Consider the following 22,203-nt stretch of genomic DNA (forward strand, 5'->3'; position numbering starts at 1 on the left):
TGTGTTTTGTCCTAGATGATCATTTTCCAATCACATTCCTTTGTAGTCTTTACACTAAAACTGCCACAGCAGTCCTTGGCGGTCTTGTCATTGTTGACTTTTCCTGTTCAACAGGTGGGCGACTCAGGGCTTTGACTTCCTCCAGGCCATTGAACCAGCCTTTATTTCCGCTTTGCCAGAAGATGACTTCTTGGTATGGGATATTTTGAAGTGTTTTTCATTAAAAAAAAAAAAAAAAAAATAAGTTGGCTGTTAACCATTCCTGATAGTGCTTTTTATTTTAAATAGTGATTCCTAAATATTTTTTGCATGATTGTAATGATCACGCTGAGATGTTAAAGCACACTTACTGGCTTTGTTGCCACAATAAAATACTCAGTACTCTTTTCTTTGACAGACTGTTCCACTGGCTACGTCAGTGTATAGTTGCTCGTGAAGCCTGGCACCTCTGACATGTGTGTCAGTTCCATATAAAGTGCTGATATAGTCACTGCTTTTTAGAGAATTAATGGTGAACAAGGATTAACTACCATTGTGTGTCATTTGAGAGCTTCATGCAAAATGTTAAATATTATGACTGTTATTCCAGTAAATTCTCTCAGGTCAAAAAATGCTCAGAATGTGAATTCCTTCATTGTAGCTACCAAGTAACAGGGACCGTGACGGAAGAAGTCCCTTGCTGTGAATGTCATTGCATTTTGAGAAGTTGAAAGCTGACTTGCTTTCACTTATAAAAATGGAATCGTGTGTTCATTATGTACAGCTGGTGTTCAATTTGTGTTTATACCTATTTTAACTTAACTTTGGAAGTATTTACTAAGGGTAGCATGTTTCTTTTGAATATACTGAATACTTAATTTGTGCTACCTGTCACATTGAGAGAGCGCACATTATCTTCTCCTTTTGTCCTTTGGTTTCTAGAGTTTACAGGCCTTAATGAACGAGTGCATTGGCCACGTGATAGGGAAGCCACACAGCCCTGTTACAGGTTTGTACCTTGGTAAGACAGCAGTCAGCGTTTCTCTAGAACCCCTGGCATGGGTGAGCACATTGGCTTGTTAGTTAAGCTCATTCCAAACAGTATAGAGAATCTTTTAAGAATATTCAGGAGCATGATGGTGCAAGTCACAAAAACGAGGTGTGTGTGGCGAGAACTCACAATAATCTTTTTAAACTCACCAGGAATTAAAATGCCAACATAAGGTATTCAGTGCTTGCCAATGGTGTCACACTGTGGTTTTCCCCACACTGACAGTCCCATTCTGTCCTCCCCCTTAAATCTCATCTCCTGTGGAGGAAAGATGTGGGAAAGCTGGTTGTCTGGTAAGGAGCAGGGCCTTCCTGCTACAGGTGGGTGGGTGAGTGTTAGGGCCTTCCCCCCCTGCCAGCTTATGTGGGAGAAAGAGTTCCTTTACTTCTTCACGACTTCTCTAAGCACCCATTTCCCCACTAATGTCGTAAAACTCCTGTTTGGGTTTACTGGGAAAAAAAAAAGTTGCACAACAGTGTACTTGTGCTTTTTTTTTTTTTTTTTTTTTTTTAAGTTTTAAGTTTTTGTGGTCCCATTGGCTTCCAATATTGTATAAATTTCAGGTGTTTGGCTTTATGTTTCATCCTTCATTTGTAGACACTGCACTGTGCTGACCGAGTTAACAGAGGTCAATATGCTATAATTACAGGTTTCAAATAGTTAGATATAGTTTTACAGGGAAACATTAAAATATATCAAAAAGGCTATCTATGTCTTGTCGCATTCTTCAGATAATAAAACTATTTCCTTGTAATAAGCATCCCAGAAAGAAAATTCAGACATTTTAGGCAATTGAAGTACACCAAATAACCCAGTTCTTAAATGGTAAATTAATTGAGCAGCAACTATATTTTAAAGTACTTGCTAGTTACAGAAACATTAGTAGATCATTGTAATGTATGGTTTCTCTCAGTTTAGGACACATTTTCTCCCAACGCTGTTATCAAATTGAAGTTACCATTTGCAAAACTATTTGAGCATTTTTATAAATGTGCTATATATTCTTATCAAACTTTTGATTAAGCATAGTATTATAAATACCTTAATTTTTCAATCTTCTAAAATAGTTCTCTGAAAATATATGATCAATGATCCAGTAAAAATTCTTTAAAATATTTTATTATAGAGGGAATAATTTTCTTTGTAGAAAAAATTTGCAGTGTTGCAAATATATAGAAAGAAAAATTTTCCAAAAGATATAATCCCATTTGGACTTTCTTTTCAGTGAAGTATCAGTTCTTCAATATATAAAACTCTTCAGTGCCTTGAAGAATGTTAAACTGTGTGCATTATTTCACAGAATGTTTTTATTTTATTCCTTCATAGGAAAATTTTGTCATCTATTTTTTACTGAGGTACCATTAGTTTACAAATCTGTACAGGTTCCAAGTTACATTTTCTCACCACACCTACCACCCAGGGTCCAGTCACATCCACCAGCATTTATAGTGATTTTTGACTCAGTACTTTCCTGTGTATCTGTTACATTAAATACATCACCACCCGCAGCAACTCATTTAACTTGTGGTCATCTTACCTGTGCTGCTGTTGACTCCTCCCATTTAGTATTGCAGCGGTTAGAGAATGAGTCAGGACCATAGATTGCCTGCATATTTTTTTTAGTTCTTGGTTTTCGTTTTGAAAATTTCCCCTTAAGATTTTTCCATTTTTTGTACTTCTGTCTTTGCTATGTAGTTTATTAAAAGCAAGCAAACCAACAAAAACCATGAAGAAAGTGTTTTCATTTAGGATAAAACATTTATAGAATAAAACATACATAGACTAAATTATTAACACGTGAAGAGAAAATATGACATTTAAAATCAACTAAGAAGCGTTAACAAAGCTAGAAGAAAGGAAAACATGTTAGGGAGAAATCCCTCGCTAGTTACATCTCGCTGCTGGACAGGGAGACTCGTCAACATTATCTGTAAACATTAGGTAAAGTCTATTGTTAAAATTTATCCAATTTCAAAATTTTGTTTTAAATTTTATGCATATTTAGCTTCCATCAGAATATTTTTAAAAAGAAAAGGAAACATTCTGAAAAACAGAAATAACCAGATTAAACTGTGCCACATACTCCTGGTTAGTTTAAAAGAATCCCACACGCTCAGCGGATCTCCACGTGTTCAGGGGAATGCCAGAGACGTCCCCCCCATGCAGGACTGGTGAAGTGTTCCCACTGTCTTTGTGAAAATGCGCGTAGCGTAACTTCAGCTAGACCAACTCCACGTAGCCACGTTTTATTTCACAGCTGTAAAATGAGTTAAACCCTTTATTTCACATACATTGTGTACATTTCAAAAAAACGCTTTTAATGGAGACACATTTGAATGTATTATATCCCCTTTAAAAGATGGCATTTTCCGTGGCCTTTGTATATGTCGTACGGCTCCACGGTCACAGCACAGCTCCGTCGCAGCGCCTTTCCGTGGACGTGCCTCCCGGAGCAGTTTTCTGTTTGACCTTTTAACAAGTTGCCTCTGTCGCTATCTCCCCCCCTCCCGGCAGCGATTCACCGGAACAGCCCCCGTCCTGTGAAGGTGCCCCGGTGCCACAGTGACCCTCCTAACCCGCATCTGATTATCCCCACTCCAGAGGGATTCAGGTACCTGCCGCTTCCGCGCCGTTGCCGGGTGCTCTCCTCTGCCGCGTGCTAATACTCTGGCTGCTGCCGGGCGCTTGCTCTGATAACGCAGTAATGTTTTCTGTGTTCCTATTCCTGTATTTTCAGAAGCTCTCGTTTGCATTATCTGGAGGACATTCCAGCAGTGTGTTGGTTGCAAAAGAAAGGCATGCGAATTTAAAACAGACTGTAATTCCAATGTAACTTAGGTTCTTGGCTTATTTATAATCTCAAGCTACTCAACGCTTTCTAGCTTTGGAATAATTCTTTTTCTTCCTTAGAATGACCTAAGAAAAACGAATTGGAGAGTGCCTGGTATAACGAACATGGCGGGGCGGGGTGTGGGGAATTCTGTTTAAATTTAAAACTGGAGAAAAACTGAGGTGATCTTTCCAGTTTGGGTTTTTATGTGTGTGTGTAACTGGAGCAACTTAAGTACTAAAGGGAGCTCAGAAACTCTAGTTCTGAAATACTTCCCTTGAATGTGGTGGCATTTTTGCTTCTTAAAGGCCGTGAGCATCTTCCCTCCCCTGGGCAGTCACTTTCAGAAGTCCATTTTGACAGTATTTGCTGAGAAAGGACCACAAGTACCTTTTAGAATTAGTTGGAAGTTAGTTTTCTTTTCCATGCCTAGACCTGATTCTTGATCAAAGAAGGAGCTGCACTCTCTAACTTCAAGTATTTTTCACTTTCTCACCCTGTTTATCTCTAATTGAAAACCGCTTGGGAGCCCGTCCCCGTTTCTTGCCTGTTTCCTGAAGCTTCTCTTCTCGTCTCAGCACTCGGAGCGTGCCCTCGGACGTGCGGAGCCACGGCAGCCCCGCGCCCAGTCGCCCCGGCCCCTCAGGCGGCGACTCTGCGCCACCCAAACCCATCAGCAGTGCCCATGACACCAGGTAGCCTCATCCCCCCAGTGTCATGTCCCCGTGCCCGCCCCGCCCCTCATGTGCGTCTGCCGTGACCCCGGCTTTGGGTGGGGCGCCGGGCGCGAAGGGCCTCCAGGGCCTCTGCCTGATGGCTAGAGTCTGTGCCATCGTAACTTTACGGCAGAATCAAAGAACCTGCCCTGCCGCCCCTTAGGAGCCCCAGGAGCGTTTCGGCAGAGCGTGTCTCTCCCGAGGCCCCACGTGGTGAGTGGGGCGTCTGGCAGCACTGAGGTGGTGGCTGGTGGATTTAGGAAGATCGCCTTTAGCGGGATTCCTTACCTCATTTGGACTACTGTTGATTAGAGCGCGTGTGTAAGAGGAGAAGTGAGTGTACGGGTTGGTGTCTCATGGAGACTAGAGCCCCCTGGCCGCGCGGGCAGGCCGAGCCTCTCGCCGAAGCCCTCTGCGCTAGTCAGTGGCGTGTGTGGCCGGCCCCCTCCTCACGTCCGGTGGGGCTGACCCTACGGCCTCCATTCCTTACAGGGGAAGGATCTGGGCTCGTGTCCTGTTCCTCCCTGTGTCTGAGATTATGAGGGAGCGGGCTCTGTGCCACTCCGGAGCGGGAGAGCCTTGGATTGTGGGCAGAAGGTGACATGTGGCTTTCGTGTTGAGTTTCTTCCTGACAGTCTGGAACTTGTACAGACATTTCCATTCTCTCAGTGGAAATTTAAATTCTCCCATTTTCATTCATGAAAATAATATTTCTAATTTTTACTAGTAAATACCCTTAACCAGAAAAAAATCAAAGTATTTTATAGCTGAAGCAGTCAGCTGAAAAAATTAACCATTAACACTGAGCACATCGCACTTGCCCACTTCATTTTTGTGTTTAGAGCATCCCATGGTTAACATTCCACATCGGCTAAGAGTCCCCGTGGCCACTGACCTTGTCGCTTTTCTGCGTGCAATGCAGTCAGGCAAGTGACCTTCCATGCAGTCATTGGTGGGGACAGCATGGCCTGAACCACAGTGCCTGGCCCCATGCCTGCCGCCCCCCCTTCACAGAGCTTCCCCCAGAGCTGGAGGAGGGCACCGTGCCCGCGTGGCGAAGGCTCTGGCTCAAGCTGTGTTAAGGCCCCGGTGAGCTGGTGTGTGGCAACCCTAAGTGTGTTCAGGATCCAGGAAACACCACCATGGCCTTTTAAAAGCTGCAGGTGGTCTAGGCTGCTCCTCGCTAGGCCTCCGCGTGTAGGGAGTAGCGTTTCATGAGAATTCTTCATCTCAAACGTGAACATGCTGCAGGAGGGCCCTTGGTAATTAGAACTCACACTGGATGGCCCTGTGCCTTCTCAGAGCCATGGATGAAAGGGATAGAGTTGGCGGTGCAGGCAGAGCTGTGTGAAGACAGGGGGCTCCCTTACTCGCCCCTGCCCGTGCCTGCCATGCACTCCTTCCCGGAGGCCTGGGCAGTGGGCTTGGGCGCACCCGCCCTGAGAACCTGGGTCGCCTGTGGCCCTGAGCTTGTGAACGTGCTGAGGAAACCAAATGGCTGCCCTGCCGCTTCCCGCGTGGTGGGTGCCCAGCCTGGTGCTCCGCCCGCACCTGCCTTAGACGCCCTTCCCCCCACCTTGGCTCCACCAAGCAGTGTTTTGCTTGCTGCTGGCTCCTCCTGCCTTGCAGGAGCCGATTGTTCATTTTATAGGATTGTGCCAGCCACTTTTACGCCACAGAAATCGTCAAACTCCGCGAATTTCCCCGACCCTCCCTCACCCCCTCCTCGACAACAGCTGTTGGACCATTGCCAGTGTCACACTCGACTTAGGTGCATCTTCTTGCCTTTCACCCTGGCAAAAATTTCTGTGGGCCCGAGCTGGCGCATTTCTTCTCCCGGAAATCAGCGAGTGGAGGTGCCCTGGCGCTTGTGGCCAGTCCTTGGCACGGCTAAGGGGGTGGATGTGTTTCTAGTGAATGGTGCCAGGACTTTTTAATGAGCTCTGTGGCTAGGGAAGGTGTCCCCTTCTCTTCAGACATCACAAGGACTGTGCCTGACCTGGGCATCCAGACTGAAGCGCATCCCACGCACCAGCCCCCGTGGGCATCTGTTCAGTGGGCCACACCGCCTTAGCTGTCCAGCGTGTCGTAAAAAGAGCATAAATGCTACCATACTTCATTACTTCATTCATAAATTGCACACTAAACTTATTAATAAACTAATGCCGTACTTACTTTAGATTATTTGAATTACAATTTTAACACATCCCTTACTTCTGGGCTTTACTCCTTATGGGGTCATTCTGATTTCTGGACACTTCACTTTATTCTGGAAAAGCAGCATATTAGCTTGTTCCGTGCCTCTTGCGCTTCCTGCTCCTGTGCACTCTGGCTTGGCAACTGCTCGAGCAGTCTGTGGGTGTCCCTCCCACGTCCGTACTAGTTGATGTGAAATCTTTGGAACTGTAATGATTTTAACACTTTAAGTAGAATAAGTACGTAAATATAATTTGGTGGCAATTTTAAATATTAGTCAGATACGGTAATAATTTTCATCCTGGGCTTAAGTTGTGGCGCTTTCCACATGCCAGTAAATGCCAGATTGTTTTTTTATTTGTTGTTTTTAATATGAAAAGGTGTATTATGCCATCAGGTTTTCATGTTGACTGTGGAGAGATAAAAGTATAACTCTCAGGCTCCACATTGGTTTCTCAGCAGCAGTGCTATTCATTTTGAGTAATTCTTTGGGGCTGTCCTTTTCGATGTCTTCTACTGAACAGGTGATAGTTGTCCCAAGGGATGATCACCCCAGTTGAGAATCAGCTCTAAAAGAACCTCTCTGACCTTGTATTTTTACACTCTGTTGAACTGCTAGCTCAATTTGTGACAATGTTCAAACAGGGGCTCCAGTGTCCCTGAGAACGACCGCCTGGCTTCCATCGCGGCCGAGCTGCAGTTCCGGTCCCTGAGCCGTCACTCCAGCCCCACCGAGGAGCGAGACGGTCAGTGCCCAAGGCGCCAGCTACCCCCCCACCCTGTGACTGTCTCCTCCCCAGTCCCTACTGTCAGTGCCTCAGACGAGTGAAGAACAGGTGGTGGCGCTGAGGGGGTGATGTGGCCCACGGCGGCTTTAGCTCAGAGACCGTATCAGCCGTGTCTGTGTTTTCCAGGTCTGCTTTTGTTGTTCTTTAAAAAGTTATTCCTGGGCCTCCCCTGGTGGCGCAGCAGTTGAGTGCTGGGCTGCGAGGCTGCCTGCAGCCTCTGCAGCGCCAGTTCGTTCCCTGGCCAACGGCGAGGGCCCCACCAAAAAAAAAAAAAAAAAGTTATTTCTGATATTTCAATGTCCACACACTGTTATTTGCCTCAAAAATCCAAAAGGCCAACCACAGTGGCCTAGGAGTTAGTCTCACCACTGTCACCGCCACATCCCCAACCAGGGAGCTATCCACAGGGCTCAGCAGACCTCTCCTGTCTCCCCGCTGCTCCCCTCAGCAGTGGATTTCAGTAGACTGCCTGTTCTGTTCCCCACTCTGTCTCTGGTCAATCCTCTCACCCTGCAGCCCTGGCCTTCACCCCAGTTCCTCTACTAAATCAATAAGTAAATATTAAAAATAATACAAAGGTTGATGATACGCTGAAGTTCTGCTGTATTGCAGACCTAGGAGTTTTCACCTGGGGACTGTGCGTCACCAGTGCTTAACCTGCTGAGCGCCAGGGCAGGACTTCTAAGTGGGGTCCCCAAAGAATCCAGTTTCTGTTTAGGATCCATTGTCTGTTACTTGTGGAAACACTTATTTGGGTGCAGTTTCCTAGAACAGTTTGTGGAGGTAGCGTCTCTCTGATGCTACAGAATGAAACCTGCCTCTGGGAAGACGGCCCTGCTGACTCCTGGCCCCCGGCCTCGCTCCTGTGTCTGTCTCATAAGTCTTGGTTCTTCATCCCACAGAACCAGCGTATCCAAAAGGGGACTCCTGTGGGTCAGCCCGGAGAAGTTGGGAGCTTCGGACGCTCATCAGCCAGACCAAGGGTAAGGAGGTCAGATGTCAGACTCCTTGTTCAGGCATGAAGCGAGCAGGTTCAGCTGCTGAGGTGTCAGGCCTCTGAGGCGGCGTGTGCTGGGCCTGCAGTCCCCACCCTGCTCTCTGATGCGCTGTTTCTGCTCATCCCCTGCTGTGGCAACCGCAAGCCCATTTGAGTCAGACACATGTTTAGTCGCCTTTGTGTTTTTTAACTCGCTGTCATTAGTTTCCTGTCACCGTAGGCCCTAAGCATAATTCTTTGTGCGTGGCAGATAGCTGGTAGATGTCTGTGAAATAAATACTCATTCATTTCTTTGTTAAGAAATTAGGAGATTTTCTATTCAATTCCATTGGTCTGTATGTCTGTTCTTGTTCCAGTACCATGCAGTTCTGATGATTATGGCTTTATAGTATAGTTTGAAGTCTGGGAGTGTGATGCCTCCATTCCCTTCTTTTTTTTTTCAGAAGAGCTTTGGCTATCCGGGGTTTTTGGTGATTCCATACGAATTTCATCAATAATTGTTCTATTTCTTTGAAGAATGTCATTGAAATTTTTATTGGAATAGCATTGAATCTGTATATTGCTTTTGGTAGGATGGCCATTTTGATGATGTTTATTCTTCCAATCCATGAGCAGGGGATGTCTTTCCATTTCTTTGTGTCTTCTTCTATTTCTTTTAACAGTGTTTTATAGTTTTCTTTGTATAGGTCCTTTACCTCTTTTGTTAGATTTATTCCCAAGTATTTGATTTTTTTTGTTTCGATAATAAAAGGGATGGTTTTTTTGATTTCTTCTTCTTCACATTTTTTGTTTGTGTATAGGAAGGCTACTGATTTTTGAGTGTTGATTTTGTATCCTGCCACTTTACTAAACTGATTGATTAGTTGAATTAGTTTTTCTGTGGAGTTTTTGGGGTTCGCTATGTATATTATCATATCATCTGCAAATAGTGATAGTTTAACTTCTTTTCCTATTTGGATTCCTTGTATGTCTTTCTCTTGTCTTATTGCTCTGGCTAGGATTTCCAGTATTATATTAAAAAGGAGTGGTGAGAGTGGACATCCTATGAATATGCACTGGAGCAAAGAAAGTTTGTTCAATAAATGGTGCTGGGAAAACTGGGTCGCCACATACAAAAGAATGAAGCTTGACCACTACCTCACACCGTGCACAAAAACCAACTCAAAATGGATTAAAGAACTGACATAAGATCTGAAACCATAAAATACATAGAAGAAAATATAGGTGAAACACTACATGACATGCACCTCAAAGACATCTTTACAGACACATCACCCAAAGCAGTGATAGTGAAGGCAAAGGTAAACAGCTGGGACTACATCGAATTAAAGAGCTTCTGCACAGCAAAAGAGACAATAACCAAAACAAAGAGAAACCCCACCAACTGGGAGAAAATTTTTGCACACAACACTAATGATAAAAGACTGATCACAAAAATCTACAAACAGCTGATGAGACTCAACAAAGACAAAGAAAATAATCCAGGCAAAAAATGGGCAGAAGAGCTAAAAAGAAACTTCTCTGAAGAAGAAATGCACATGGCCAACAGGCATATGAAAAAATGTTCAACATCACTTCTAATCAGGAAAATGCAAATCGAAACTATAATGAGATACCATCTTACACCAGTGAGAATGGCACATATTAAAAAAACTAGCCACAACAAATGTTGGCAAGGTTGTGGGGAAAAAGGAACTCTCCTGCACTGCTGGTGGGAGTGCAAACTGGTCCAACCACTATGGAGAGCTGTGTGGAGATTTCTGGACCTACTAAACATAGAGCTTCCAAAGGATCCAGCAATTCCACTCCTAGGTATTTACCCAGAGGACACAGAAACATCAATTCCAAAGAACACCTGCACCCCTATGTTTATAGCAGCACTATTTACAATAGCTAAGCTTTGGAAACAGCCCCAAATGCCCAAAAATAGATGACTGGATCAAGAAGATGTGGTCCATATACACCATGGAATATTACTCAGCAATCAAAAAAGATAAACACATGCAGTTTTTGCAGCAACATGGATGGAACTAGAAGGGATCATGCTCAGTGAAATAAGCCAGAAAGAAAAAGAAAAATACTGGATGGTCTCACTCATAGCAGGAATTTAGAAAGCCTAAATAAGGGACCAGGAAAAAGACTAATCAATACAAAGTAAAAATCAAAATCAACAAGCAACTATAAACCAGAGACACACTACGGGGGGGGGGGATTAGGGGGGGGGGGGAAAGGAAGGACTAGAGTCAAAATAAGGGGGGGTGCAATTGTATGGGGAATATAACCAAAATGAAAATGCATACATTGTGCAAAGATGAAAAAGGATGTAAGAATTATATAAAATAAAATATTTAAATAAAATTAAAAAAAGAAATTAGGAGAAAGTTTATCTCACAAAATGGGTTAGTTTTAGCCATCACCAATGGGAAAGTTTTACCCAGAAGCAGAACAGCACAACAGTAGCAGGGCCATCTCTGGCCTGGCCCTGGGTGGTCACAAGTGCTGTCACATGTGCTCTGTCACTACAGTCTGGAGCAGCAGGCAGAAGAGCTCTCACTCTCTCTCCATAAATGATAAGGATTCCCGGACCTCCCTGTCTCTGGAGCAGCTGGTGTATCTGGGCAGTGGGAGGGTGAGGAAGAGGACGATGCTGAGGCAGGTCACCCACGGGCCTGGGTTGGGGCGATGGCTTGGAAGACGTTGCGGGAACGCAGCCTCACCTGGATATGGGGGGGGTGCGGTTCACAGGGAGTAACGGGGCCAAGCAGCGGTGGCCCAGGTGGACAAGGCATGCGCTGTGTGGCTTGAGCCTGGCGATGGGGACCACCTCTCTGTGGCTCCTACTTACCAGTAGTTCCCACGGGTAACAGTCCTCGCGAGGATTTTCAGAACAAATGCTCTGTGGTAAAGTGAACTTAGGTATGTGGGGAGAGTTACAGTTCACGCTGACCTATTACAGACCGACAAATCTTGAGCAATTTTTGTGTGAAGAAGTAAGCCTCTCCCAGGAGTACTTGACAGTGGCGCGCCTCTACTCACAGCTGCTGAAGTCTTGCTGGTTGCTGAGTGGGCTGCTGGGTCACATGCTGAGGTGAAGGAAGAGAGGATCCCTGTTCTGGAGAAGTGATGATGGCTAAGAAACTGTAATTAGAGCACCATGAATCTTTGGGAATTTCTCTTCTGAAACTTCTCACACTTGTCCCTGTCCTCCGTGGTCACTTGTCTGCCAGGAAACCCTGCCCTCAGCACATGCTGAGGCATGTGAGGAGCGCCGTGACAGTGACAGGTGCTGCACGTGCAGCCATGGCCATCGGTGAGCTGCGGGGTCAGCATTAAACAACGACCTAGGATCGATCCGACGTGTGTGGTTAGGGAGATGCCTCATGAAAGTGTTGGTGTGGACGCCTGTGTAAAAGATCTTTCTTGTTGTAAATCATGATAGAGTAAGCTGGGTGAAGATAGGGAGCCTGATGGAAAATAAGGACTTAGCAGATGGGGAGCTAAGGTATGTCACCTACTGCTGTGTCCCAGGCCCGGGCTAAATGCACCACAGCAGCACTTCATTAAATCCTCGCTGTGGTGTCGTGAGGCAGGTGTTGCTACCTCACAGGTTAGGATTTTGATACATAAAGTCAACTTACTTGTCCATTGTCGGGCACCTAGAAAATGGGGAACCAGGAGCTGACCTCAGGGCCCCCACTCCGTGCTCTTCCCAGAGAAGGACATCTGACCCCTTCCCATCAGAGGCGGCTTCCCGGGAGACAGAGGCCTTCTGGCGGAGGCTGCTCAAGCAGGCACTGGCTGGGATGGCCTGAGGCAGACAGAAGCATGTGAACAGGCATGGGGGGAGATGGGGCCGGCGTGTCCGTGAGAGTCTCTTACGCTCGGCCTGTCCAGAGCTGGTGGCAGGAGAAAGAACCTGCTGAAGAAGTAAACAGGCCAGGTCCAGGGCGTGTAGTCTGCGTGAAGGACTGGATTTTTTGGTAAATAGATTGTGGAGAACCATGAAATAGAGAGCTGTGGTCAAATTTTATGTGTTTGGGAGAAGTTCTTGCCGATAGGAGAGAGAACTGCAGGGAGGAGAAGCCAGGGACACGTGGTCTGACTGCCGCGCCTCGCGAGTCGGGGTGCAGTGCGCTCGCCAGCAGTCGCTCGATATCAGTGGACTTTCATTCACCTGCTTGTGTCTAATACGAAGTGACAAGCTTTGCCGTGGGCGCCTCTCGGTGCGTATTGCTCTGTTCTTACTACGTTTTGGAAATTGACTGGGGTGAGTGAGCTTATGATTCTCCCTGCAGATACGGCTTCCAAACAGGGACCCATAGAAGCTATCCAGAAGTCAGTCCGACTGTTTGAAGAAAAGAGGTATCGAGAAATGAGGAGGAAGAACATCATTGGCCAAGTCTGCGACACCCCCAAGTCCTATGATAACGTCATGCATGTTGGCTTGAGGAAGGTGACCTTCAAGTGGCAAAGAGGAAACAAAATTGGTAAGGACGGGAGGCGCGGGACAGGTGGTCTCTGCTAGAGACAGCAGCGGCCGCCCCTTCGGGTCGCGTCTGCATGCTTAGTTGTACTCAGTTGTTTTCTCTTATAAATGTGGGAAATATACGTTTTTTTCCCCCAGAGAGTTCTGTTTTTTACTTTATTTGTAAGATGCCTTCTAAGAGCAATACTTAGTGAGATTTTAGCAAGAGATTTTAAAACTAAATTGAATAGTTTTCCTCTATAACTCCAGAAGTTTTGCCCATTGTTGCTTCCTACAATGGATTCAATACAGAATAGTCTTGTCTTCTAAAACATCACCTGAATTGTTATTTCCTAGGTAAAATGACTTCTTGTAAAGTAACTCGGGTGAGGTATGAGAGAAACGGCCTGGCGATATTTCCCATCTTCCCGTATGCTTTTATTCATCCAGTGTTGGGGCTGGAGAGGCAGACACAGTTGGCATATGGGCTTCTGTGAGCCCGAGAAAAGCTGCGGTGTCCAGAGACCTGTCCATCAGAGCAGAAAACGCTAGAAATAGCCTTGCACGTTATGAGCTGTGTCGATCATTGTCCTCAGTCGTATTCAGCCACATAGCCCTACGCTGAACGTGCCACAGAGTGTTGGTAGACTGTCTGCTCCCTGTACACCTGGGGCTGCAGCTGTGAGGCCCAGTGAGTGTGGCCGCTCCCTCGGACCACCACCCCAGCGTCCCAGATTCCTCAGTACCAGGAGGGCTTGGAAATGCGTAGCTGCATGTGGTCAGTTCTGCTGTATAGACAAGTGCAGGTGAGACCCAGGAAGAGATTGCCTAAGACTCACTTCTGAGGGGACATTCAGAAACCCAGGCATCTTGCCTTGGTGTGCGTAATCAGCAACACAGCACAGACCAGGGTCAGGTGAGATGCTAATTTGAATGCCATGGAACGGCCTCACTGTGGTGACTGAGCATGGCCTGTGTGTCTCTGTTCCCAGGGGAAGGGCAGTATGGGAAGGTCTACACCTGTATAAGTGTCGACACCGGTGAGCTGATGGCTATGAAGGAGGTGAGTGGTCTGGCCCGGATGACGCCTCTTTGGTGAAGAAACTTCTGTTGACACGCTTCTGATTAGTGCACAGAGCTGACTTCTGTGCTCCTCTGGTACGAGGTCAAGCCCCAGACCCGCTGCTTGGCACTTAGATTAGTGGGGACCAACCAGCTGAGAACCGGGGAGAGTGAGAGTCTGCCATCCAGCGAGGGAAGACCAGGCGCTCAGACACCCCACCACGGCACGGGCTGTGCTGTATGGGGAGACAGAAGGGAAGCACGGAGGCCAGTGGTGGTGTCTGTAGGGGGAGCTGAGGGGAATGTTCACACTTGTGATAAGCTTCAGAAGTGAACAGCGGTTTAATGGCAGGAGGTGGGGGAGGAACAGGGAGAAGGTGAAGAAGGCCCTGGGGAGCAGGACCTGCTGCCCTGATGAGGAGACACTGGTGCAGCAGGGAGGAGGTGCAGAGGCTGGGGCTGCGGACATGGGGTCCTGCACTCCCTCTGCAGTCCTCTGCCACGGGGCACTCACCCACGCTCCCACACCTCCTCCGGCAGCTTGTTGGCTTCCTGTGGGCGGCATCATCTCTCATCCTTATGTCTCGCCCAGCACCTAGTGCCTGTGACTGCTTACTGGGTGTTGAGTGTTTGTCACCTCAGCTTGCAGTTAGGAAAATGACCCTGTTAGCTGTGTTCTCACTGGATATTCTAATGCAGCCACTTTTATGTCACCCGAAACAACAAAGAAAATGTTAGGGAGTGAAGTTCACACACACACACGCACACGCACACGCACACACACACACATGGATGCCTGTGGGGCTGAGAGTGGGGTCGGGCCTCCAGCCCCGGCTGGACCTGCGGAGTGTCCAGGCTGCGCCCGGCCGGTGGTGATGGTGGGTCGCTTTCCTCTTGCAGATTCGGTTTCAGCCCAATGACCATAAAACCATCAAGGAAACGGCAGATGAGCTGAAAATATTTGAAGGCATCAAGCACCCCAACCTGGTTCGGTACTTTGGTGTGGAGCTTCACAGAGTAAGCCGCCTTCCGCCGCGCGGTTCGGTGCGAGGAATCAGTCAGGGCACAGCTGGGGTCCTGTTCTACATCACAGGTCTTCTCATTTCAGAGCACAGTAACTTTGCCTAATTGTCAGGAATTCTCCATGACTTACATCATTTCTGCCTTCTCTCTGAGACTAGAGGAGTTCTTCCTGAAATGTAAGTTGTAGACGGTAGTCACAGACCCGACATTATAAAGCACTGAAACCCTCCTGCAGCCAGACGACGCTTCTGGAGCGCCCACGGCTGCCTGTTCCTTTCTCCTCCCGCTCCTGGCTGAGGGCCCTGCGTGCGCCCAGGTGTGCGCCCAGGGAGCCACTGTGCAGTGAGAGAAAGCGAAGACCTCAGTTCGGCCCCCTGGTGTCAGAAATAGGCTCTTTGAGGGAAACAGGACAGGACAACTTGGAGCCTCCTTGGAGTGTGAGCTTCCAGGATAGTAATGATGTTTCATGTTTCACACGTGAATTCTTGGTGGAGAAGGATGTTTCAGTCCTTAATAATATGTTTACAGGGCCAGCCTGTTGGTCCCTGGCAGGCTCCATTTTGGAGGACCCAGGCCATGCCACGTCATCCAGAGAGGCTCTTCTCCCAAGGGCTCTTTCATCCAGACAGAGGCAGCGGGCGGACCCGCTGTGGCGCGGGGAGCACAACACACAGCGCAGAGCTCAGGACAAGTGCAGCATGCGGCTAGAGATCCTGTGGGTGCGGCGGCGACGCCCCAGACCCTGTGGTGTGCGTGCCGACCGGCTGCGCTCTCTCCCCGCAGGAGGAGATGTACATCTTCATGGAGTACTGCGACGAGGGCACGCTGGAGGAGGTGTCGCGGCTGGGCCTCCAGGAGCACGTGATCAGGCTGTACTCCAAGCAGATCACCGTGGCCATCAACGTCCTGCACGAGCACGGCATCGTCCACCGCGACGTCAAAGGTGACCGCGTCCCTGGCCCCGCGAGGCCTCTCTAGGAGGGAGATCCTGTGCCTGGCAGCTGCCCCGGAGAACCCTGCACAGAGAAACCCGCAGAGCACATGCCTCCGAGCGCGGGGTGCTTTGCTTGCCTTTCTGTTGAGCGCAACTTCGGGCCAAGTCTGATTCTGGAAAGCGAAAGCCGCGGCTGCCCTGAGCAGCCAAGCCTGCTCTGGCATCACTAGGGAAAGAGGTGCCCTGTGACTGGGGCGGCCTCTCCTTCCCTGTGTCAGGACCCTCGCGTGTGCACATGTGGCGGCCGTCTGTGCAACGCAGTGTGACCGGGAGGCCCGGGCCCTACACGGCTATGCCAGCACTTGAGCCCTGTGCTGAGGGATTAGAAGTCCTGCATGTGCCCTGGGGCTGCCCCTCTGGTGTTTGTCAGTACAGACCACACCCCTGGCTTTTGTAATCGGGCCTTTGGGGGATAACTAAAACAGGGAATGAATTTGTCTCTGATATACCCCAGTCTGTAGGATTCCCTTCTGCCACAGCCTGAGCCAGAGCCCAGTCACTCCGGAATGGACCTGGCTTCTGACCTGGCACTAGGCTAAGTCTGGGAGCTAGCTGGATCCCACCAGAGCCTGCTTTGGCTTGGGTGGGACAGCTGTCCCTGCCCCCTCCAGCGGCTCTCCCTGAGTTCCCAGCACCCGTCTTGTTGCCTCCTCCAGTCCCCGCCTTCCACCCCACTGCTTTGCTGTCTGGGCTCATGCTGGGCCTTTGCTCTTGTCAGGCTGCAGCATTGCCCATTTCCAGTTCTCCTGCCACAAATAACTGTTCTCAGGTTCTGTCCAGTGTCGCGAAATGGTGCCCTCATGCCATCAGCCACGCAGTAGAGTCCCTGAGAGCCCCCGAATAAGGTCTGTCATGTGTCCACATGGTGGGCCTTATGACTCGGCCCAGCTGAGATTGTGCACACGGACCAGCTCCAGAACCCCGACATGAGCCCCTGTGCCATCCATTGTGGGGACACTCTACCCTGGGCTGTGAGATGAACCATCCTTCTTGTGCTCATGGTGTGGCTGCATGTCCACTGCACTGCACTGTTGGCTCAGAGGGAGGGCCCATAGCACCCCTGAGAGCAGAGGCTGGCTCTGGTGGAGAGCGAGGCAGGCCGCCCTGAGTGGTGCACGGTGGCCCATGCTCCCATGGGCGTGCCCGGCAGGCGTGTGTGTGGTTCGTAGGGTCATTGAAAAATCATGGAACATTCATTGGTCAGAGTCTGATACGAACCCAGTGTAGCCCTGGGCTCTACCTGCAGAGCGGCAGTGCGGCAGCCCGAGCCACTCCCGCCGTCATGGAGGCCATAGAGGCAGCGTCTTCAGGGACCCCGCGAGCCTTTGTGCCTTATATGTCGTTTCAAGAATCTCCGTTGTTAATGTGAGACTTTCTGCAGGTATTTCAGTTTAGAATGTGTTGGATAAAGCATCTCCATTGCTTTGTGTTCGATTGTGAATAGCGCTTAGCAATCTCTGATAATAGTTGGTAAAGTTTCATAAACTTTTACTTTATTTAGGTTGGGATTCAAGTTCTTGTGGTGTAGATTACCATGTAGACTTCAGACGCCTCCCCGTGCTCCAGAGGCTGACAGCTGCTTTTTTCCTGTAGGTGCCAATATCTTCCTTACCTCCTCTGGACTGATCAAGCTGGGAGATTTTGGATGCTCAGTGAAACTTAAAAACAACGCACAGACCATGCCTGGGGAGGTGAACAGCACCCTGGGGACGGCAGGTGGGCACCCTGATCCGTCCGTGCATGGCTCGTGATGTGCTCGGTGCTTGGGCTTTGTTGTGGCTGCCCCTCCAGGCAGAGACTTGGGGAGCTTGCAGGGGGTCCTCCCTGCAGAGAACCACACTCGAGACACATGGGCTTCCTGCAAGCCCTTGTTGAATGGCATGTTTGGTTCTCCATAGAATTAAAGGAGTGACATTTTCTTGCCAGAAAAACACTATTGTTTACACTGAGTTTGTTAGAGTGATTCTGGTTCAGCACCGTTGTTAAGTGGTGATTATTTGGATTAAGTGTCATAAAATTGTACACCCTCCTTTACAGGTTAAATGTCATGTTTTCATTATCAACACTTTACCTGAAGATTTACATATATAAAAGATAATTTGGCCCCTAAAATGCCCGTTCAGGATTATTATTTTCTGTCATGTAACTCAAGAAGGGATTCCCTACTCCACGAGTTAGTTGTCTGTGTAGGCTCGTTTGCATTTTAACGTGTAATGTGACATAATGGATGTTAATTAATTGCTTGGCTCTATTAACACATGGTGCTGTTTTCGCACGCCATGCTTACTTCTGTGTCTGTGACCCCAAAGCGTACATGGCTCCGGAGGTCATTACCCGGGCGAAAGGAGAGGGCCACGGGCGGGCGGCCGATATCTGGAGTCTGGGCTGTGTTGTCATCGAGATGGTGACTGGTAAGGTAAGCAGCGCGCACACTGGAGCGGAGACGTCAGCGGGTTATTAGCAGAAATTGCGTGGACGCATTTTATGCAAAATAGACAACATGAAAATAAAAAGATTAAAACTGTGACCTGTTAAAGACACAGTGAAGTGAAGACAAGTGACAGACTAGGACCTGCATCTTTATAAACTAGATGGCTTAGTGAGCGCTGATGAGTGAGTGAAAAAAGCATAGCGCTTCCATGAAATCAAGAAGCCAGTAGCTGCAAAAAGGAAGGTGAAGTTAACAGCCTGTGTCCACACGTAAACTGGCCTGTGAGTGCTTTTGCTGTACTTGGCTCATGATTATCCAGACTTAGAAGCAACCAGGGTGCCCTTCATAGGAGCGTGGGGCCCGCTGTGCAGACGCAGGGTTACTTGCGTGCAGCAGCTTGAAGAGACGTGCTTTCGAGCCATAAAATGACACAGGAGAACCTGAAAACATACTGTCCTGTGCAGGAAGCCAAGTTGAAAAGGCCTTGTGAGCTGTGCTTCAACCATGGGATCTTCTGGAAGAGGGAGAACTAGGGAGGGAATGACATCAGCAGTTGCGAGGGCCCAGGAGAGGGGAGAGAAGAGGACCAGATAGGACACAGACTTTACAGGACGATAAAACTCTCAAATGATCAGTATCTAAAAATTTATCTTTTTATGAAGATGCTACTAATGAACGAACCTATAAATATATGTGGATGTATAAAGGCCCCGTGTGTGGGGGGAAAGAAGAGGGTGTCATCATTTATAAAACCAAAGAGTTAGAAACTTCTTAAGTGTTATTGGTAGGAAATTACATTATTATAGAAGTCGATGCTAATTATTCAGTAAGGTAACATATTAAAATAAACATCCATATAAAATAACTCGAGCTTTATGTGTTCTCTTAACGTTTTTATATAATTCCATATATTACATTTTTTATTTGCATGTGGGTGGCTTGTAGATAATGCTGGACTAATAGGAGATCCAAATGCGGTAGGCAGACTTTGCAGACCCCCTCATTTTGTAAATAAAGTTTTATTGGCGCACAGCCACACCCATTCATTTCTGCGTTGCTACTCTCACAGTACAGTGGGAGAATTGAATATGGGTGACTGTCATGGGAACCTTTAAGTAGAAGTGTGCTGGCCCCTGATGTTAATATTGAGATACCTAGAAGACGGGGCACTTGTACTTCTTTATGGTCAAGTATTAAAACCGGATTTTATTTTCTTTTCAGAGACCGTGGCATGAATATGAACACAACTTTCAGATTATGTATAAAGTGGGGATGGGGCATAAGCCACCAATCCCTGAACGATTAAGCCCAGAAGGAAAGGACTTCCTGTCTCACTGCCTGGAGAGTGAGCCCAGGATGAGGTGGACAGCCAGCCAGCTCCTCGACCACGCCTTCGTCAAGGTTTGCAGGCTGCTCTGCAGTCTCCTTATGTTTAAATGTTTGCGTTCTCTTGGCATAATACACTTCAGGGAATTTGAAACTTAAACATAAGATAGCTACAGGTATGCGTGAAGTGGGAAAGCAGTAAATACCCTGTGCGAGGGAGCTGGGTGTGTGTTTCTGTTTGAAGGGACGTGTTCACTGAGTCTCCTGCTGGGTGCGCTGTGTGGCGTGCTGGAATGCGCTGAGGGCTGTTCAAGGGAGCCTGAGGTGGTGCTGGGCGAGAGACGTGGTTTCCCTTGACAGTGAGGTCAGCCCTTGACAGTGAGGTCTGCCCGAGGACAGGGTCCGGAGGACTGAGCCTTTGTTAAGCTGTGATAGTGGGCTGGGCCGAGTCACCGAGAGGAGGAATTTCTCCAGTCAGCTCAGTCTCAGCTGTCCTTTTCCCTCGAATGGCACGTCTGACTCTTTGGGAGGGATCAGCCAGGCCAGGAATCAGGGCGGGCATAGAGCCAGCAAAACGGAAGAGACATGACAGGGCTCCTGAATGAGCGCAAGTTCCTCAAGGGACTGGGTCGGAGGATGCAGCCGCGCAGGACGTGGGACCTGCAGACATCACAGGGGAATGAGCGGGAGCCTCAGGAAGGAGCTTCGGTTTTATAGGAACGCCTAATGGGTAGATGTGTTCTAGAGAGGTCGCCGTGAAAATGAGGCTAGTCAGGGCGGGGGAAGGGCCTCGGGTGCGTTAGCAGCCCAGTTGGACGTGAAGTGGCCATGACCAGCAGCTGACTGGACGTGGAGGGGTGTCTAGGACAGCTCACACCTGGCTGGCATCGTCAGGTTACAAACTCCGTTTTCTCTCTGGTGGGTTAGGTCGGAGAGGCGCGGGGACGTCTGCTCTGGCAGGCGCTCGGCTCTGGGGCTGACAATCGAGCGAGAGCTGGGCTGGGACGCAGATTTGGGAGACAGAGTGTGGCTGGGAGGGCACGCGAGCTCCTGACCCAGCACAAGGGGTAAGGGAAGGGCAGCGCACTCCCGGGGGCGAGTTCCGGGCCCTGTGGCCGGAGGTGCCGTGTAGGTGTTAGCGGCCTGCAACTGCGTAGACACTTACTCGTTATGGCCATTCTGTATTGCCTTGAGAGTGTCTGTGAACGTGTTTTCAAAGGCTTTCTGTTGTCAGTTCGCAGAGCAGTGACAGCGCCGACGTCATTCCCTCGGAGCCCGGCCCAGCGCGGTGGTTCTGCCACCTGACACAAATAGGGTGCAGCTCTTTGTCCTCCTCACAGGTCTGCACAGATGAAGAGTGAAGCTAAGCAGCCTGGCCTGGTGGTGCGTGCTCTGGTGGAAAGCCCTCTCGATCACTACTGTCTGTAACATTTACATGGACGCTGCTGAGAAGCAGCGCAAGCCTTTAACCTTCGGAGACTGAAGACTGCACAGGTGACAAGCGTCACTTCTCCTGCTGCTCCTGTCTGTCTGACGTGCACGGGGCCCTCCTGAGCGCGGTGTCCGCGAGGTCACAAAGCTGCATGTCAAGTGCCATTACTACTGTACACGGATGTCGCTCTGTCGCCGCCGGGCCCCGCCTGGCTGGGAGCCCTGACGCCAGCGTCGTGGTGTTGACCTGCCGAGGTCCCAGAGCGCGGTTGCGCTGCCGGGTGTCCGGGGCTGCTGCTGACCTCCTGCTGTCGCGTGCACTGACTGGACCCGTGCCCCGCGTGGTTGTTGGCAGGCCGTGAGCTTGTGATGCAGAGGCTGATGAATGAAATTTAAGATAAAGGTTCTTTTTTCAATAAATGGTCTATTTTAGGAAAGCTCAGTTATATTGTCTTTTAATGGTGACCAGCTTCAGAGCCAGCCGGCTACACTGCAGCGCTGTCTTCCCACGCGCCCCTGCCCATGGGCAGCCCCCGGGCTGGAGGCCCCTGGACCCGGCGTCCTGCCGCCCCCCGGCCGCCCCTGAAGAGCAAGACGAGGGAGACAACACTAAGGCTGTAGAGCCCTTTTAAGTTATTTTATATTAACCAGCAAGTTTACGAACAGCTAAAATTTGGGGGCTCGGTTTATTCTCAAACCCATGTACAGGTGCTAGGTCCGTGTAAATACTGCTGAGGAAATTATCTTTTTCAGAATGTAAACATTTCAGCAGTTCGTTTTCTAAAATAGTCCAAATTACATGTCATTGATGGTGTTCTTTTATTTCCTTTTGCTATTAAATTTTTTTTAAAGATTGACCTTCAAGCTTCCTGAAATCTTTTTAGAAGCTCCTGACTCACCCCTTGCACGCAGCA

The 22,203-nt window shown here is 48.6% G+C and overlaps 1 protein-coding gene across 1 annotated transcript in view; it reads left to right on the forward strand.

Moving 5' to 3' along the window:
• The window catches only part of MAP3K4 (mitogen-activated protein kinase kinase kinase 4), a 113,199-nt gene extending 91,010 nt beyond the window's left edge, over window positions 1-22,189 (forward strand). The window contains exons 15-28 of the mRNA XM_054698164.1: window positions 115-193; window positions 922-988; window positions 3,545-3,641; window positions 4,439-4,555; window positions 7,418-7,518; window positions 8,463-8,543; window positions 12,853-13,044; window positions 14,015-14,085; window positions 14,985-15,101; window positions 15,891-16,050; window positions 17,695-17,817; window positions 18,411-18,517; window positions 19,754-19,933; window positions 21,199-22,189. Of these exons, the coding sequence (XP_054554139.1) occupies window positions 115-193; window positions 922-988; window positions 3,545-3,641; window positions 4,439-4,555; window positions 7,418-7,518; window positions 8,463-8,543; window positions 12,853-13,044; window positions 14,015-14,085; window positions 14,985-15,101; window positions 15,891-16,050; window positions 17,695-17,817; window positions 18,411-18,517; window positions 19,754-19,933; window positions 21,199-21,219 (1,513 nt within the window). The 3' untranslated portion in view covers window positions 21,220-22,189. The remainder of the gene's footprint in view (window positions 1-114; window positions 194-921; window positions 989-3,544; window positions 3,642-4,438; window positions 4,556-7,417; window positions 7,519-8,462; window positions 8,544-12,852; window positions 13,045-14,014; window positions 14,086-14,984; window positions 15,102-15,890; window positions 16,051-17,694; window positions 17,818-18,410; window positions 18,518-19,753; window positions 19,934-21,198) is intronic.
• Window positions 22,190-22,203: the final 14 nt, after the last annotated feature.

This window comes from Talpa occidentalis, unplaced genomic scaffold, assembly GCF_014898055.3.
Source record: "Talpa occidentalis isolate TD23 unplaced genomic scaffold, MPIMG_talOcc4v2.1 talOcc4.2, whole genome shotgun sequence".
In the NCBI taxonomy this organism is placed as follows: Eukaryota; Metazoa; Chordata; class Mammalia; order Eulipotyphla; family Talpidae; genus Talpa; species Talpa occidentalis.